Raw genomic sequence first — 14091 nt, forward strand, 5'->3', positions numbered from 1 at the left:
GTCCCAGCCGGGACCCCCGACCCGGGATTGCGGACCTCGCCCTCGTCCCCAACCCCCACTATCGCCTCCCCCGTCCCCCCCTCCACGTGACAAGAGCCGGAACCGTCACTTCCGGCGGCGCAGGCAACGCGCCTGCGCGGGGCGCCTTGCCTCAGTGAGCGGTTGGCAGGGGCGCCGCGCCGCCAACGGCCGCCAGTGGCGGGCGGCGCGGGTTCGGCCGGGGTGGCGGTGGTGCGGCCCAGCGGGTGTGAGGCCTGAGTGGTCCAGCCCACTCCCCGGAGGGACCGGCCGCCCCGCCCCCTTGACCCTCTCCCTCCCAGGCGCCTTCCTCCGGGGTTCGCGCTTCGGGCGCCTAGCGCGGCGGCGAGGGCTCCCGAGGCACTGGCGGAGGCGGCCGCGTCGCTCCCGCACTCGGGCCCGCCCCCTCGCGCCCCGCCCCGTCCCCGCCCTCCTCGCCGCCCTCTGCAGGAGCCCGGCAGCTGCAGCGGAGCCGCGGAGCGGGCGGCTGGGCCGGGGCAGTGCGCTCGGGGCGCGCGGAATGTGAGGCTCGGAGGGCCGCAGCGCGCACGGACGCTCGGACAGGCGAGGGGCGGTGACCCCTCGCGGACGCCCCGGCCGCGCACGCCGGGCCGGGCACTCGCCCTCTCGCTCGCCCTTAGGCGCGTCCCGCGCCCTCCAGCGCGCCGGCGGGACCATGAAGAAGTTCTCTCGAATGCCCAAGTCGGAGGGCGGCGGCGGCGGCGGTGGAGCGGCGGGTGGCGGGGCCGGCGGGGCCGGGGCCGGTAGCTCGTCCGTGGGGGTCCGGGTGTTCGCGGTCGGCCGCTACCAGGTCACGCTGGAGGAGTCGCTGGCCGAAGGTACGGGCGCCCGGGGAGTCTCGGGCAGGCAGGTGAGGGAGGGCTGGGGTGTGGCGGTAGCTTCTCCCGTTCTCTCCCGCTTCTTTCCGCGCCCTCGCGGCTCACTCTTCTTCCCTCTCCTGCTTCCTCGGCCAGGCCGGCGGGGGCTCGCGCCTAAGTCGGCTTTTCTTGCCGCCGGCAGCTCTGACCCGTGCACAGTTCTTTCTGTACGAGTTTGTCATTTTCACTCCCTCTTGAGGCTGGGAGATAAATAGGAAACGTCTTAGCGAGGGCTGCGGTGTCATGATTGAACCAGTGACTCATTAGAGGTTCATATCGAGCAGGATTGGGTCTCCTGTCTCCCCGCTGTGGCTCAGGCGGCTGTCCTGCACTAGCTTCTCCACCCGCGCCGCAGGGCTCAGGACCCTGCAGCCCCGGGTGTTCCGCCTGGGTTTGCTCCTGCTCAGTCATCAGTTGAAAAACAATTTATTTCTGTGTGTGCGCGCGCTGGAGGTGATGCTTTGCCCCAGATTTCAGTCAGTGGGTTGCCATTGGGGGAACAGGTAAACTTGGAAGTCCGCCTTGTTATTTAGAATCTTCTCTATGAGACCAGTCATATCCTTGCAGGACGTCTCTTGATAGTACTTTAAAAAGCCGTAGGAAAGGTTAACTTTCACTTGAGAAGTTTTGTTTGGGAACCCTCATAATCTTTACCGGGTTATGTCAACAGTTGCAAGGCTGCTTACAAAAAAGTTTACTCTCTTAAAAAAAAGAAAAAGATTCTACACTTTAGTTTTGTGTATCGTGTATAATTGGCTTGTAGGAGATAACTCTTGTTTTGTCGCATGTTTCACTGGCTTTTGAGCTTTTAATCGCAGAATGATATTACCAAAAAAAATACTTAAATACTTCTCAAGAAATAATTTGTTGGTGTGCTCAGTCCCTCACTTGTGTCCGACTCTTTGTGACCCCGTGAACCGTAGCCCACCAGGCTCCTCTGTCCATGGGATTCTCCAGGCAGGAATACTGGAGTGGGTTGCCATTTTCCTCCTTCAGATTTCTTGGTAAATGGCCCTTTTAAGTTCCGAGATTAAGAGGGAAGAAATCAAAGACAGTTTTGGTTCTCTGAGAGCTAGTTGTTGATGTGGTTTGGAGACAGTAGACTGAGATTCCACTTGTGCCTTTTGAAATGCTGTAAACAATAGCAAATGAGTACAAGAGGAAAAATGAAAGGTTATTGTCTATTAAATACTCTAAAGGGAAAGAAGATTTGAATGGTTCAGGGATGGATGCATTGTTCGGCAAGCCATTGCCCCTAGTAATGAGCCTGGCTGAATCTTAGAGAGGTGGGAGGAGGATCCTTAGCTTGTCAAATAATGAGTGTATGGTAATGGGTGTTGACAGACAGATTTACTACGCTGTGAAAGTTGCTATCACATTATTTTACAGGAATTTCAAATGTTTGAGTTGTAGCTGGAGCTGTAGGTTTTCAGAAGACATGGCTGTTAACTCACATGCTGTACTTCTGTCTTTTGAACTGTAGTAACTAATTCAAGTGTGACTTGAGTAATATTACACTCACTTCATTTCACTAAACCCTAGATGAGTCTTTTATTTAATAGAAGGAAATCATCAACATTTCATGAAACTGGACTTTGGATTTGTAGCTTTTGCCACTGCTCCATGCATGTCCTATGATTACTTCTGAGCAAGCTATTTTCAACAAAATAATTTTGGAAAATGCAAGTAAAAAAATTTCAAAAGGGGAGTGCTCAACCACACACAAAAAAATTTAAAAGAAAAATTTTTTCAGTCACTAATGTCACTGTTAATGTTCTGCTGCCTTTTGCCATTATTTGTCATTTCTCTTGGAAAAACCTGCAGTCAAGTGTTAGGAGGAAGCAAGCATTGAACAAACTCTTGAAAGATGGCATTACTCCCCACCCCCCAGCCCAACCCTGCCCCCAACACCCCAGCTCCTGAACCTAGGCTTTTGGCCTTCTGTGGAGGGAAGGCCGGGTCCTTGGTCTTGTTCCCTTGTGTATTTCTTCTCTTTCCAGCACACACACCACTGAAATTATCTATATTCGGCTTTCTCTGATTCTGGCGATACATTGTCATTTCATATGCTTCATATGATCTCTTCTTTCCAGATATGCCACAGTGTAGATATTTAAGCACAAATGTGGTTTACATTCAAGAATGATCATTCCTTTAATTTACAGATATATTTGCCCAGTTGTAAGATTATGGCAAGTGCTTATGAAAAGGTGTTAGCGTTTAGAGCACCTGAATTGAGGAGAGGTTTACCATTGAGTGGGAAAAAGGTAGAAGCAAAGATAGCAAAAAACAAGCTTAGTGGGTTTTACATTTTTGTTTTGTGTCAGTGTTGTTTAAATGGAGCCAGGACTCTGGATGCTGTGTCCTGAGTGTTTTGCCATGCTACTGCTCAGAATGACTTCTGCAGTGTCTTTGAGTCTTCAGTCAACCTGGTGGGAGTGCTACCTGTCTCCCTTCCCATGTACGTATTTGATTCTCATTATTCATAGAACTTACGTTCTTTAAAGTTGTCGTCAACCGTGATTTAGCAAATATGGAATCATTGTGCCTAGGGGAAATACAGTATTAGGGTGCCACAAGTCTCTGTTCACATTTTTGCCAATCAATATAAACCTTGTTTTATGTGTGTTTCTGTTTAAAGACACCTTGTTTAGTATGTATATTGTTCATTCACTCATTAACATTGAATTCATGGCCAACAGTACTGTTCAGTTCAGTCGCTCAATCGTGTCAGACTCTTTGCAACCCCATGAACCGCAGCACGCCAGGCCTCCCTGTCCATCACCAACTCCCTGAGTCCACCCAAATCCATGTCCATTGAGTCGATGATGCCATCCAACCAACTCATCCTCTGTTGTCCCCTTCTCCTCCTGCCCTTAATCTTTCCCAGCATCAGGGTCTTTTTCATTGAGTCAGCTCTTCGCATCAGGTGGCTAAAATATTGGAGTTTCAGCTTCAACATCAGTCCTTCCAATGATACCCAGGACTGATCTCTTTTAGAATGGACTGGTTGGATCTCTTTGCAGTCCAAGGGACTCTCAAGAGTCTTCTCCAACACCACAGTTCAAAAGCATCAATTCTTCGGCACTCAGCTTTCTTTATAGTCCAACTCTCACATCCATACATGACCACTGGAAAAACCATAGCCTTGACTAGACGGACCTTTGTTGATCAAGTAATGTCTCTGCTTTTTCATATGCTGTCTAGGTTGGTCATAACCTTCCTTCCAAGGAGTAAGCATCTTTTAATTTCATGGCTGGAATCACCATCTGCAGTGATTTTGGAGCCCAGAAGAATAAAGTCAACCACTGTTTCCGCATCTATCTGTCATGAAGTGGTGGGACTGGATGCCATGATCTTCGTTTTCTGAATGTTGAGCTTTAAGCCAACTTTTTCACTCTCCTCTTTCACTTTCATCAAGAGGCCGTTAGTTCTTCACTTTCTACCATAAGGGTGGTGTCATCTGCATATCTGAGGTTATTGATATTTCTCCCAGCAATCTTGATTCCAGCTTGTGCTTCCTCCAGCCCAGCGTTTCTCATGATGTACTCTGCATAGAAGTTAAATAAGCAGGGTGACAGTACTGTAGCTCGTGCCTAAATGAAGCTTAGCGAACACACAGATTTTCTCTGTAAGGGTCATCATAGCCTTCTTGCTCTAAGGAATGCTAGGTGGACAACATTTTGGCACTATGCTTGAGAATTGTCAGTAAAAAACACAAAAATGAGAAAAACATGACACTATATAGACCTTGAAAAGGGCCCTTGCTTACAGTATGAGAGCTGAAAGAAGGCAGAGTAATACCTCGTTGATGCCAGCTGGCCTACTCAAAATTTTCGCCACTGCACAGTCTGCAAATGACTATGAAAGTGCCATTGTTTTGATTTTGGGATATTGTATTGATTTCAGGGATACAAATAAATTTTGGCAAGTAAGCAAGTTTATAAATATGAACTCAAATAATGAAGATCAGCTGTGTGTGAATATATACATGTACATATATGTTTTATATAGTATACGTAATTTTAAAAACCAGATTCTTAGGGGTATACTTGTGTGTTGATGTAGTTTCCTTTCTGAAATGTTATACACTTGATAGCATAATCTCTTTCGAGTTAAGAATATATGTGTTGGAAGATGCTGAGAACTTGCACCTTTTTAGTTCTCACTAAAAGTCGAAACAGCTGATATGACAGGCATTTTCATGGTTTTCCTCAAAAAACAGTTTTGTTTAGTTTCAGGAATGCAAGTTCAGTTTTAGGTTAGGCTGTAGAAATGAGCTAGAGCCATATGTAAATTTTAGCTTGAAACAGTATCAAATTGTCAAGCACATATAATTCAATGTCACCTTCCAACTTTTTACTAAAACATAGGACCACTTTTGGATAACATGACTTCAGTCTAGTCAGAAGAATTTAATGTTGATTGATAATGGGAAGAGTGGGTTCTCCAGTAGGTGACCTTTCCCTTTAAATGTCTTTGGTAAAAAGTGGACTTAAATGGGGAGCAGTGTAGAGGGCAGGACACCATCCATAAATTGTTGACGTAATCTAATCTTGAGGTTATGGGGCTGGATAGGAATGATATTTTGAATATAATTGGGTGCATAGGACTTTCTGACATGGGCATGGTGGGGGGTGGGGGTTGTTGGCATGTCAGAAATTGGAGGCCAGGAATTTACTACAGATTTCTGTAAAAGTAGCTCAGTAACTCTTTCAGAGTTAACTGCTTGGAGTAGGGTGAATTTAGCCCAGGTGCCAGTTAATTCTCAATGTTAATTTTACAGAAAGGTGCTAAAGTACGTCTGATTTTGCAATATAAATCAGTAAGAAAAATGATGTATTTAAGCATGATGTTTCATGTAGGAATTTCTGTAGCTACCCAGTAACATGTAAGTTAAAGTTCCTAAGAGAGACAGCAGAAGGGGAGGATTTAATAAAGATATCAACAACTGTTCCTATTCCCTATTTATGAAATGCCTTCTTTTAAAAAAACGACAAGCTCTGTACTAGGAGAACAAAACATATTTCTTTGGCCTTATGGAACTTACAATCTAGTGTAGATGATAAAATCAGTCAGGTTAATGTAGTTAGCAGTTTAGATAATTGTTGTGACAAGAAAGGGTTTTATGAGCAAATAACTGATTCCATTTATATTGGTGGATTAGGAAGCCCCCACCCCCCCCTTTTTTTTTTGACATTTTAGCAGAAATCTGAAGTATGAGGAGAGTTAAGTAAAGGCAGAGGTGTGAAGGTGGGGGTGGTGTGGAGTATGTCATGAAGAGAAATTCCTCTGTAGGGAAGAGTTTCAGAAACTGAAGTACATCAGAGCCATCGACCATAGTGAATGAATCATGTGAAAGAAGAACCAGGATGGTTTCGGAGTGGTGACTTAGGATCCAGGTCTTTGTATGGCATGTTGGGCATTTAGATTTTTATCTGAAAATGCGGTGGGAAGCTAGTGAAGGATTTAAATTTGGGCTGTGACATGATCTGATTTGTGTTTTCGTAAGATCATGGTGTTTGCTGTGTGGTGACTGAGAGGTATACAAGTTAGATGATGAGTTAAGAGGGTGGCAGCGGGGACAGAGCCTAATGTTACTGATGCTTGACTGGGAGGACCTGGTGTGGATTACGTGGAGGTGGGTGTTGTAGGAAGTCTGAAGAATGACTTGCTTATGCACCTCTTGGATGGACGTGCTTTTATTGAGGTGGGAAGAGTAGAGAACAGAATTTGGGAGTTGGGGGTGGAGATTGGAAGAATATCCAGTAATTCTGGACATGTTTAGTTGAGAAATCTGGGAGGAAATACTTGTCAAGTGGGATGCTGAGTATATATGGTCTGGTACTCAGCAAAGGTGTTTGGGCTTAGAGACAGGTACTTATGATTAGTGAGCATTTATTTGACTGTTATTTTAAGCCCTGGGAGAGGATGGGTGAAGGAGAGCGTGTAGAATGAGAAGGGCAAGGCTCTCATGAAGGACTCCTGTGGAACATTGGTTTCAGACATTAGAGTTTATTAGAATCATTATTTGGAGAGCTTGGTAAACCACAGATTGCTGAGCCTGACATCCAGAGTTTGATTTTGTATGGCTGGGCAGAGCCCGTAATTTTCATTTCTACCAACTTGCTCATCAGTGCAGATACTGCTGGTCCAGGAAGCATGCCTTGAGATTTAAGAGTAGGCAGAGACTGAGAAGACTATAAAAAGGAGCTGCCAGGGAGGCAGGGGAATACAGGAGAATCTGATGCCTTGAAACTGAGGAGTGAAGGGAGGGAGGGAACAGTTGTGTTGCTGAGAAGTCATCTTACTTGGTTATATTTTTTTGGTCAGGCATTTGTGATTATAATGGGCTTCCCTGGTGGCTCAGGTAAAGAATCCTCCTGCCAGTGCAGGAGACAAGGGTTCAATCCCTGCGTTGGGAAGATCCCCTGGAGGAGTAAATGGCAACCCACTCCAGTATTCTTGCCTGGGAAATCCCATGGACAGAGGAGGCTGGCAGGCTATGGTCCATGGTGTTGCAAAGAGTTAGACACAACTTAGCAACTAAACAACAAGTTCATGATTATGCATGCTCAGTCATTCACCTACCTTATGAAACGTAGCTGTGATTATTTTCTGGTAATGCTCTTTGCTCCAGCCACAGTGTGCTTCTGGCCTCCTGGTTCCGGGGTTGAATCTCCTGTTTGCCTTTCACTCTGCCTCTCTAACCTTAGCTTCCGAACTGCTGGCTCTGATCACGCCCTTCTTCCTGTGGACATTTGTAGCTGTTTGCTTTTTCTTCTCTTATCACATTTAATCTTTTGAGATAAAATTATGTAAGCACTTGGAAACAGGTGATTAATTATTCTTCCTGTCTCAATGCCCCTAGCAGATAGTGAAATTCTGGAGGCAGAAGGACACTCCGTTAATTGCTTTTTGTGTCACAAAAATTGCCTCACCATAGGCATTCAGATACTTTTCAAAGGAAATGATTTTTGACTTTTTTTGGGAAACCAGAATTCTTCAGTAGAATTTAGGACCTAATTTGCAAATTAAGAAGTACCATTGGAGGACTCTTTAGTTCTTGTCCCCTCAGAGGTCTTCTGCTTAGGCTGGGGACCCTGAATTTTCTACTTTTGGTGAAGACACATTTGCAAAGTGGCATTTCATTTAGCTTCTTTGAAACAGCAAAGAAAGAACAACATGGATACCCTCTTAAGTCACCTTTCTCTGTTCACATTATATTTTTCTTTATTTAGCAAAAGTGGCCGAATTAAAAAAAAAGAAAAGCATTTTTACATGCCATTGTGAAACTGCTTTATATTCTGCAGTTGATTTTGACAGTCTTTTTTTTTTTTTGGATGGAGAGTATGTTGAGGACAGTGTCTTATTTATTTATCTCTGTATCTTTAGTTCTGTGCAGTAATTTTCAGTTGTTGAAATTAAACTGTCAGGAAACATTGTTTCCTTTTCTGTTAACACATAGCTAATACCTAGTATGAAAATCAATAGATAATGTGTGATACTGACAAGATAATTTGTGACAGTACCTAACAGTGCATGCCAAATCTCTCAATAAATATGGATTAATTTCTGGTTCAGATTTAGTTGTAAGCTTTCAGTGAAATCTGATTCTGGCATTGTAGTAACTTGCTTTTAGATTAGGTTGTACATTTATCCTGAAGTAAGTGCCACATGTTTGTAAAAATTCCAAATCATTTTGATCAGATAATTATTATATGGCATTCAGCCACATATAATTTTTAGGTTCCTGTTAGCTGTATAGAATTTTGACCTTGATAGCAGCATGTGCTTTCACAATAATGTGCAAGTAATTTGCAGCAAAGGGTATTACATAGAATCCTGTTAACACATGCTTCTGTTTTGGGTTATGTTATCATTGTAGGGACAGCTCCTAGGATGTAATTTTGATCGCTGATGTATTTTCTTTAGATGTGGCAGTTTATTCAAGGACAAGATACTAATGCTAAATTTCCAGTACTTCAAAAATACGTAGTGGAAATTGTACATTTGCCTCCAATGTGTGTGAGCTCAGTCGCTGTCATGTTTTTTGAGACCCCATGAACTGTAGCCCGCAAGGCTCCTCTGTCCATGGGATTCCTAGGCAAGAATAGTGGAGTGGGTTACCGTTTGCTTCTTCGGGGAGCTTCCCAACTCAGGGACCAAACCCATGTCTCCTGCATTGGCAGGTGGATTTTTTACCATTGAACCACCTGGGAAGCCCATTTATCTCCAGTAAAGGTGCTAAATTACACTGATACGTCAAATTTCTGTGATTTTAGCTGTAGTCAACTTTGTGGGGTTAGTACTGACATTTTCATGCTGAGCAAATTGGAAAGGTTGTCTTCGGTTATTTTAAAAATAATGGGAATAAATTAATATTTGTTAGTATCTTTCCATTATGGAGTTTGCAAGAGAGAAAAATAGAAAATTTGTATTAGAAGTATTAAGTAACATACTAGGAGGTAGAATTGATGTCTGTCCTTACGTTGATTCCTGATCTTCTTTGGTGTTCTTTACTGATCTTGTGTATTATCTGGGGTTCTCTTTCACCCTTCTCTCCTTGTTTTTTTTCCTTTTGTTGTCAAAACTCAAAGTAGAACATACATATTTATTAGAACACATTTGATAGCTATCAAGTGATTAAAGCCTTGATCTGGAATTCTGAAATTAAGAGTCTGAATGGCAGTTTCAGAGCTTCACAAGGTTTCATCTGCAAGGGCTTGAGGCTGCTTATTCCTTGATTTTTATCCTGCATCCATCTGGTGAGCCATTTATGTACCCACAAGCCACTATTTTTAGGGGACTCGGTTGGGACGTTGAGTGGTTAATGACTGAGCTGTTTTAAATAGTTGGGTGCTTAGTTAATTTGGAGATTCTCAGTCTGTATGTATCATGTTTACAGTTGAGATCAGTCAGCACATTTCTGCTAAGTTTCAAGACTTAGGAAAGTGGTTGTCAGACCTTTTATAGAGGGACTTTGTTTATCGAATTTTGGGTTTGTCCTAGAATTCCAGTAACCTTGAGGGCATAGTTTGGGATGTAACTTTTGGAGAGGCACTTTGCAATGGATATTGTTTTAAAATGTGAAATATTTGTTGTTACTAGTTTTCCTGTTTTAAATTTAATTAGATTTTGAAATGGTGCCTTCTTGGAGGCAACTATTAAAAAAGGGGAAACTTCGAACTTAGACCATCTGCTAATCCCAGTTAATGCCACTAACTCACATTGTGACATTTTGACCTCAGTTCCCTCAAGGAAAAAAATGAAGTGGGTTAAGATAAATCTGTAACATCTTTTTCTGTTTGACTTTTGCTGATTCTACCTGTGTAACTGAATCTTACTGCTCCTGCCCATAGGAGTGGAGCATGGGAAAGGAGGGCTAATGGTGAGCAGTTTTAGGATTGAGACTGTAATGAAAGGATTGTGCGTGGTTATTATACATTTGTGTTCTTTGGCAAACTTCAGTATAGGGTAGCAATTTATTTCTTATTACATAGTATAAAGCTATTTCTTAAGCATTGGGAAAGACTCTTTTATAAGAAGTTACCTTGTGTGTTAGCCTCAAGGTAGAGGACTGATACTCAGGTGAAATAACGTGGCATTTCAGAGCCCAGTTCAATTTCAAGGGCCGAGGCACCTTAGTTGCTGCTTTTGTCATTTTAATTTATTATCTCCAAGTGATTCGTTTATATATGTTTTTTGAAGAGTATCTGGAAGTAAACTCGTTTTACAAATGTTTGCTTACAAAGAATATATGAGGAAGAGTTATAGTAATATTTTCTCTGAGCAAGCTTATGGCTAGAAAGTTTAACTGTGGTATGTGTGAAGAACTTGCTACTTTTTGTTTCCATTGCTGTCAGCTCTAGTTTGGGTCCCTGCTGCTGCTACTGCTGCTAAGTCGCTTCAGTTGTGTCTGACTCTGTGCAACCACATAGACGGCCCTGGAATTCTCCAGGCAAGAACACTGGAGTGGGTTGCCATTTCCTTCTCCAGTGCATGAAAGTGAAAAGTGACAGTTAAGTCTCTCAGTCGCGACCCCATGGAGTGCAGCCTACCAGGCTCCTCTGTCCATGGGATTTTCCAGGCAAGAGTACTGGAGTGGTGTGCCATTTCCTTCTCCAGTGCATGAAGGTGAAAAGTGAAAGTGAAGTCGCTCAGTCGTACCCGACTCCTAGCTACCCCATGGACTGCAGCCCACCAGGCTCCTCTGTCCATGGGATTTTCCAGGCAAGAGTACTGGAGTGGGGTGCCATTGCCTTCTCCATTTGGGTCCCCAATACTTCTTAAAAAAATACATTCTCATGTGGGCTATTCCTCCCCTTTTAGGCTCTTTACTCATCAAAGCAACTCTTGTATTCCTTCTAATTTGTTCTTCTGGAAGTGGACTTCTGATTTTGTCACCCTCTTATTTGCTTAAGTAAATGAAATTCGGACTCAGTACTCTGGGATTCAAGGTCCTCTGTGACGGGACTCGAAAGCCCTTTCCACCTGCATCTCTCACTGTACCCCTGGGTGTGTGTCACTACTGCGCATGTGCTTCTGTCTCCTGCACTTCTGTCATGCTTTCATTCCCGGTTTTCAGTTTATGTTGTTACATTTGCCGGAATGCAGATGCCTGCCTCTCCAGGTCTGTTGAAACGGGATCTTGCAGCACTCATTTAATGTACAGTCAGTTAATTGCAATCTTTATTTTTCCATGAAACCCTATGTGCAACCAAATGAGTGCAGTTATGTCTTCCTTTGATGCCTTGTGTAGCAGCTGTTTCTCATGTTGCACTTACTTTACATGGCTTTGTTCTATTCCAAGAAAATGGCTGATAAAAAGTTTCCTCTACTGCACGATTAAAAGCTCCTTTAAAATTTGGCTTAAAAAAAAATAAATAAAATTTGGCTTATATTCATCATTTATCTCTTGCAGTGCTATACTTGTGATACATATAAGAGATTGAGGTTTTTGAATTGAAAACAGTCTGAAGGCCTGTAAAAATTTACTGTTAAACAGTTGGATAGCAAACTAGACTTGACGTATCCTGTTGTTCAGTTGATATTTAGGAACAGATTGGCCCTGTTTTTCAAGTTATGTCCCTTTATAGAAATTAAAATAAGTAGATGCATTTATAATAATGTAGGTACAATATTGTCTAGTAGATGAAAAAAACACAACCAGATTAATTTTGGAATTTCTAGCCTGTTTTACTTCTGTTATGATTACACAAATAGTGCATTTTTATTTCGTGGCTACTGCGTTGCCCTTATTAGGTATGACTCTCAAATACTCTAGCCTAAATTTCCCTGACCCATGTCATCTTTAAGAAAGCCACGACTGTAGGACAGAGAGTGAGCTGAAGAGGCCTAATGTTATGTGCTCTGAGTAACAAATTTTAAGGAGGTATCAGTGTTGGAAATGATCAAAAGGCTAAGGCTTTCTCTTCAGTGACTGATAGTACCAAGGTTTAATGTGACAGCTGGAATCTAAGAGAAGGAGAGATTAGCAAGAGGGGCATCTCCTTAATGCTTTGCTTGGAGGAACATATGATCATTTCTTTGAAGGACCTCTCTAATTAGTCTGTGATATTGGAGGTGCTCATTTTCTAGCAGAGAAGCATTGACTTTTTGTTGATTGGGAAATTTGTAAGCGTTAGCATAACAGATCAGAGGGTAGCAAACTAAGTCTTTATGCAGGTTTCTTAGTAACTCATCATTACCACCCTTAGCATTCTTGTATTTCTTCTTTGGTTTTCTGGAAGAGAGGTTCCTTCCCTTGCCTAATTGCTATATTTACTTGTTTTCCTTAGATTTTGTGTGTGTGTGTGTGGCTGGGCCATTGTTTGAGCTGATGGAGATTTTTTACATACTTAACTATGGTCTTTTGAATGAGGTGGTCAGTGGTTAGTCTAAATTTTGATATTCATTCTGGAATCATTAAGATATTAGTACTTATAATACGTAAACTATTTTACTTAATGAATGTTGTCAGGACTATTTTTCTAGGGAGTAGGATTATGCATCACTGACCATGACCCACTTTTCCATTCTCTTTCCTGCATAACAGAATCTCTCCTTCTGAATATTAATGGTCTGTCTGTTCTTTGTGTAACAGCAACAAAAAAGATGCCACTGACTCATGACCAGTAGGACATGGATTTTGAGATATTTTTCCAGAAGTAGGATGAGTATGTATTCAGCTGTGCTTAGGATTTTAATGGTCTGTTTTGTGATCAATGAGAGAAGTTTGTAAGACAGTTAACTAGTGCTGTAGTGCATAAATGTAGACCTAAAAAAGAAGATTTTGTTTTCCAACTAGCCTAGTTCAAATCCTGGTGAATAGTTAACTAGATTGTTAAATCTTTGTTCATTTTTTATCTTTCAATATATTATTTATAAAATTCTGAGGATCTCAATTCATATTGATAGTTATATGTATGTATTTAAAATCCGGTGAACTAGCTGTTACATCTTTGTTTTTCAGCTCACTGAAGTGGGGACTTGAGAAATGTTGCAAATCCATGGATTGAAAGAAAGCATGTGTTTGTATATGGCATTTTGCCCGTAGTATCATGTTAGAAGTGAGTTTGCAAGGTGCTGTATGAATCCATCTTATTCAGAGTTGGATGTAACCATTTTGATGGCCCATAAATTTCTAGCATGAGAAACTCCTGTTTACAGAGTTAAGGTTCACATTTGTCCTCACTTTAAAATAGTAGCTGTCTTAAAGGTTACAGGTATTTTAAAAGGTTACGGTGGGCCATTATGGATATTATGAGGTCAATTCTGTTGAGTTTTGCTCTTTTGGAAGACTAAATATAGGGATGGAGTGGTGGGTGGTGTACAAGAATCTGCATGAAGGCAAAGGCCTTCTCAGCTTCCTTCAGAGAATATTCCCAGTGGTCTATTAATTGGAGTTGGTGGTGCTGGACTAACAGTCTATCTTTTAAAATGTTAGAGCCTCATTAAATCTCCTGTAATTGCAGCAGTTATCCAATTTTAGCTCCCTTATTTAACTATGAGAAAATAGATTAAGGGATGAGCCCTCCAAGTCACACTGTTAGTGTTGGTTGTGGAGGGCTTCAGTCTCAGGACTTTAACTTAGCACTCTTTCCACTACATGTGGGCTCTTTAATTGGCACTTGTTCACATTCAAATTTTGGCCTTTGGTTGGAGTGGGACTTTGAGCAGACTTAAGGGATCA

The 14091-nt window shown here is 42.5% G+C and overlaps 1 protein-coding gene across 3 annotated transcripts in view; it reads left to right on the forward strand.

The window, feature by feature from the left end:
* The first annotated feature begins 463 nt into the window (after positions 1-463).
* Positions 464-14091, forward strand: part of BMP2K (BMP2 inducible kinase) — a 123321-nt gene continuing 109693 nt past the window's right edge. The window contains exons 1-2 of one of the 3 annotated variants that reach the window (XM_027544850.1): positions 781-857; positions 3224-3357. In XM_027544850.1, coding sequence (XP_027400651.1) covers positions 3234-3357 — 124 coding nt within the window. In that variant the 5' untranslated portion in view covers positions 781-857; positions 3224-3233. Of the gene's footprint in view, positions 858-3223; positions 3358-14091 lie in introns of all 3 variants that reach the window. The other 2 variants (XM_027544851.1, XM_027544849.1) reach the window with 2 other exon arrangements.

Source organism: Bos indicus x Bos taurus, chromosome 6 (assembly GCF_003369695.1).
Source record: "Bos indicus x Bos taurus breed Angus x Brahman F1 hybrid chromosome 6, Bos_hybrid_MaternalHap_v2.0, whole genome shotgun sequence".
Classification (NCBI taxonomy): domain Eukaryota; kingdom Metazoa; phylum Chordata; class Mammalia; order Artiodactyla; family Bovidae; genus Bos; species Bos indicus x Bos taurus.